A 5,378-nucleotide genomic window follows, 5' to 3' on the forward strand; every position below is an offset into this window, starting at 1 on the left:
ACTTCCTGGTTTAAGGATAATAAATAACCACATACCCATAATACAGAACTTGAATTTTAAAATGAACAGTAATAGCACTTGAAAACTTACTATAAGCCAATTCCTGATCAAAGCACTTTATATTATAACTTAATCTGCAGAACAGTGTGTAAACCACCCTCTATCTTTTACTCCTTTTATAGACTAGGAAACAGTAGCATAAACTGCCCACATTATGGTAATTTGTACAGGACCCTGCTTTAAATCTAGAAAGTATGACTCTAGAAAGCAGGGTCTTAAACAACATCACTCAACTTCCAATGAGGAAAGTCTTGACGCTGCATAGCAGCTATCTACGTGAAAACATTTGCTATGTTATAATATTAACCCTTATTATAACTATAGTAGAGTAGACAATTTTCCAACAATAGTTAAGTCCTTCACCATTGTATGAAGTATTTTCTTGAGTCCTCTTCTCAGAAATAACGCTATTTTGACCTTAGATTTCATTAGTTAAAAAATCTAAATGTACCTCTAACTTACCCATCAATGTGTGTTCTGTTTATTTTTTAAGATATTCATTTAAATTTTTCCCAGTTCTAACCACCACATCTTCCAAACTGGTATCACATACAAACATAGCAAATATTTTCTTACTTTGTCAATTCCTACATCAGTGATTAAAGCAAGGCTCTCAAGGCCATCATGTGGGGTGACTCTAAGATAGCTCTAATGACAGCTCTCGAGTAGTGGGCATTATGAATGGCAACTCAAAGAATACCAGTGTAGATGCTGATGCACAGGCGTGGACATTTGCCAAATGAGCCCAACTGTGCCCTTAAGATGGATGAGTGTCACTGTGTCAATTCTACCTCAAATGTGAAAAAAGTGGTGGCATGGAAATCACAAGGTGCAAGACAACATGAGCTGTGTGACAACAATATCAGGCAACGTATATTTCCTCCTCAGGAAACAGAGGAGGCCCACGGGGGAAATATCACTGGAGAAGGGCCTGTTCTCAGGCCCAAGGCAAGTCTCCTCTTCCCAACTGCCACCACATGGAATGCCCAGCAATCTGGAGTTGCCTAGCAACAGGTGTTTGTGATTTAATTCTCAGTCTGGCAGAGAGGCAGTTCTGAGACAGTTGGCAGAGCTGTTCAATGGCAGTGGATGCTTTTGGCAGAGCAGACCAGGTCAGTCCTAAAACCCTCAGTGATGGCCTCCTGGTTTGGTGGCCTTAGCTCTAGCTTAGGCTGTGACCTGGGGCCAATGAGCCACAGTGTGGTGTCCTTAACTCGACACATCTCTAGGTGCACTAAAGATGTGAGGATGATGTTATACAAAACAGAGGAGTCAAATGAATTAAGAAGGAAGGAGGTGGAGACTACTAAACAATCTATGAGACCAAAGGTTGAAAGATTTATGACATTTTATAGTGATATAGATCTTGAAAATAAGCAGGAAACTGCAGCTTACAATGATCTAATAAAAGGGGACTTACAGATCAAACTATCATTAGGAAAAGAGATACTTGAATCGCAAAAATTAGAGAACCTGCAGGCAGATACTCAATCAGTAACTGCAGCAGGAGGCTTCATACCAGCAACGTCTTCAACGACAGCTGCTGAAAATATTGACCCCAAGGCTTCTGAACATAAACATGAACTCGAACAGAAAAATCTTGAAATGAGGATTCTGACAGACAGATACGCAGCCATGTACCAGAAGTTGCTGAAGCTACAGAAGGCCACTGAATCTACAGGCGCAACAAGTAACCTTGTATCAGCTACCCCTGCTTCGATTTCCCTGGGTGATAATATTGACCCCAATGCTTCGGAATACGAACATAAACTGAAACAGCAAAACCTCGAAATGAAGATTCTCAGAGGAAGAAATGTAGCAATGAAGTACAAGTTGCTCAAGCTACAGAAAGCCACTCAATGTCTAAATGTGGCAGCTGGCCTCCGCCCAGCAATGTCATTAGCATCAGTAGATAAAAACATTGATCCCAGTGTTTCTGAATATACACATGAACTTGAACAGAAAAACCTCAAACTGAAGATTCTGAGAGGAAGAAATGTTGCAGTGAAGCACAAGTTGCTCAAGCTGCGGAAGGCCACTCAGTGTCTAAATGCTACAGCTGGTCTCGTACCAGCTGTACCTGTTTCGACTTCCCTGGGTAATAATATTGACAATGCCTCTGAGTATAAAAATCAACTGGAGCAGCAAAATCTGGCAAAGAAGATTCTGAGAGGAAGAAATGTGGCAATGAATAAGAAATTGCTCAAGCTACAGAAAGCCACTGAATTTCTGAATGCGGCAGCAGGTATCCTACCAACAATGTCATCAGCATCACTGGGGGAAAACATTGACCCAAATGCTTCTGAATATGAACATGAACTTGAACAGAAAAACCTGGAAGTGAAGATTCTGAGAGGAAGAAATGTAGCAATAAAGAACACCTTGCTCAAGTTACAGAAAGCCACTGAATTTCTGAATGAGGCAGCAGGTCTCCTACCAGCAATGTCATCAGCATCACTAGGTGAAAACATTGACCCCAGTGCTTTGGAATATGAACATGAACTTGAACAGAAAAATCTGGAAGTGAAGATTCTAAGAGGAAGAAACGTTGCAATGAAGCATAAGTTGCTCAAGCTAGGGAAGGCCACTCAGTGTCTAAATGAGGCAGCTGGTCTTGTACCTGCCATGCCTGTTTTGACTTCCCTGGTTAATAATATTGACCGCAATGCCTCTGACTATAAAAATGAGCTGGAACAGCAAAATCTGGAAATGAAGATTCAGAGAGGAAGAAATGTAGCGATGAAGCACAAGTTGCTCAAGCTACGGAAGGCCGTTCAGTGCCTAAATGTGGCAGCTGGTCTTGTACCTGGTATACCTGTTTCAACTTCCTTGGTTAATAATATTGACCGCAATGCCTCTGACTATAAAAATCAACTGGAACAGCAAAATCTGGAAATGAAGATTCAGAGAGGAAGAAATGTAGTGACGAAGCGTAAGTTGCTCAAGCTACAGAAAGCCACTGAATGTGTAAATGTGGCAGCTGGCCTCCTACCAGCAATGTCATCAGCATCACTGGGTGAAAACATCAACCCCAATGCTTCTGAATATGAATGTGAACTTGAACAGAAAAACCCTGATGTAAGAATTCTGAGAGGAAGAAATGTAGCAATGAAGCATAAGTTGCTCAAGTTGCGGAAGGCCATTCAGTGTCTAAATGTGGCAGCTGGTCTTGTACCTGGTATACCTGTTTCGACTTCCTTGGTTAATAATATTGACCGCAATGCCTCTGACTATGAAAATAAACTGGAACAGCAAAATATGGAAATGAAGATTCAGAAAGGAAGAAATGTAGCGATGAAGCACAAGTTGCTCAAGCTACAGAAAGCCACTGAATGTCTGAATGCGGCAGCAAGTCTCCTACCAGCCACGTCATCAGCATCGCTGGGTGAAAACATCAACCCAAATGCTTCTGAATATGAATGTGAACTTGAACAGAAAAACCCTGATGTAAAAATTCTGAGAGGAAGAAATGTAGCAATGAAGCACAAGTTGCTCAAGCTACAGAAAGCCACTGAATATCTGAATGAGGTAGCAGGTCTCCTACCAGTAATGTCATCAGCATCACTGGGTGAAAACATTGACCCCAGTGCTTCGGAATATGAACATGAACTCAAACAGAAAAACCTCGAACTGAAGATTCTGAGAGGAAGAAATGTTGCAATGAAGCACAAGTTGCTCAAGCTACGGAAGGCCACTCATTGTCTAAATGCAGCAGCTGGTCTTGTACCTGCTATACCTGATGTAACTCCCCTGGGTGATAATATTGACCACAATGCTTCTGAATATAAAAATCCATTGGAACAACAAAATCTGGAAATGAAGATTCTGAAGGGAAGAAATGTAGCGATGAAGCACAAGTTGCTTGAGCTACAGAAAGCCACTGAATATCTGAATGCGGCAGCAGGTCTCCTACCAGCAATGTCATCAGCATCACTGGGTGCAAATATCGAGCAAAATGTTTCTGAATATGAACATGAACAGAAAAACCTGGAAGTGAAGATTCTGAGAGGGAAAAATGTAGCAATGAAGCATAAGTTGCTCAAGCTACAGAAAGCCACTCAATGTCTAAATGGGGAAGTCGGCCTCCTACCAGCTATGCCTGCTTCAACTTCCCTGGGTGATAATATTGACCACAATGCTCCTGAATGTAAAAATGAACTTGAAATGAAGATTCTGAAGGGAAGAAATGTGGCAATAAAGCACAAGTTGCTCAAGCTACAGAAAGCCATTCAATGTTTAAGTGTGGCAGCTGACCTCCTACCAGCCACGTCATCAGCATCACTGGGTAAAAACATTGACCCCAATGCCTCTGAACATGAACTTGAAGAGAAAAACCTTGAAATGAAGATTCTGAGAGAAAGACACACAGCAATGAAGCGTAAGTTGCTCAAGCTACAGAATGCCAATCAATCTATAAATGTGCCAGCTGGCCTCATACCAGCTATGTCTGCTTCAACTTCCCTGTGTGATAATATGAACCCCAATGCTTCTGAATATAAACATGAACTGGAACTGAAAAGCATCAAGCATCATACTTTTTTCATTTACCAGCATCTACAGAACAGAATGACACAGTGGATTTGGTAAGTATTTCCAACATATTCTGAGATCAATGCAGTATATCATGCATAAGAATTTTTTTCAGAACTGTTTTTTTTTTTTTTAGGAACAAAATGTCACCTTTTTCAGTGGAAACACTCTACTTGTGATATGAAGCACCCATATTCACCAGAATATCTGAAGTAATTAAAAATAATTCATCAAGTCTTCAGTGTACCCAGGGATCCACACCCTAAAAATTAGATATGAGTCCCAATTCCACAGTTTTGTCTTTTTTTCGCCCACCCAGACCTGCAGCTGGTGGCTCTGGGCATCTTCCTTAAACGCTAGTATAATTGTTTTGCCCACATCTACTCTTCTGATACTGTGACCTGGCAACCATGCTGAAGTTGTTCTCCATGACTTTCAAGAGTGAAATAGAGGATTCTTGATTCAGCATGGCAGCACTTTGAAGCAATGTCCTTTAGGAAAAAGGCACATAATTGGTTTTTCAGTTTTACTTTGTTTAATAAATATATTCTTAATACTTTAAAAAGAAAGATTATTAGTGTTGTTAATAATAAGTTATTTGATGATATAATCGAAAGCTTCAGAGTTGGAAAGGGGCCCCAGATCATCTAATTTCCCTCCTAATGCAGAGTTTACTTCTTCAACACTCCTAGCTGTTAGTTATGTGGCTATATAGCACCACTCCAAAAGCTACAAGAACTCCAATTTTTAATTCTAAAACCAAGAATCCATTAGGCCTAAGAATCTTA

The 5,378-nt window shown here is 40.6% G+C and overlaps 1 protein-coding gene across 1 annotated transcript; it reads left to right on the top strand.

Moving 5' to 3' along the window:
- Positions 1 to 396: 396 nt before the first annotated feature.
- On the top strand, positions 397 to 5,088 carry LOC128627193 (uncharacterized). The gene is made up of 2 exons (XM_053664007.1): positions 397 to 4,643; positions 4,727 to 5,088. The coding sequence occupies exons 1-2, from the start codon at positions 1,150 to 1,152 to the stop codon at positions 4,767 to 4,769; spliced, it is 3,537 nt and encodes a 1,178-aa protein (XP_053519982.1). The 5' UTR covers positions 397 to 1,149; the 3' UTR covers positions 4,770 to 5,088.
- Positions 5,089 to 5,378: the final 290 nt, after the last annotated feature.

The sequence above is a fragment of the Artibeus jamaicensis genome, unplaced genomic scaffold (assembly GCF_021234435.1).
Source record: "Artibeus jamaicensis isolate MK-2021 breed Jamaican fruit bat unplaced genomic scaffold, CSHL_Jam_final contig_332, whole genome shotgun sequence".
NCBI lineage: Eukaryota > Metazoa > Chordata > Mammalia > Chiroptera > Phyllostomidae > Artibeus > Artibeus jamaicensis.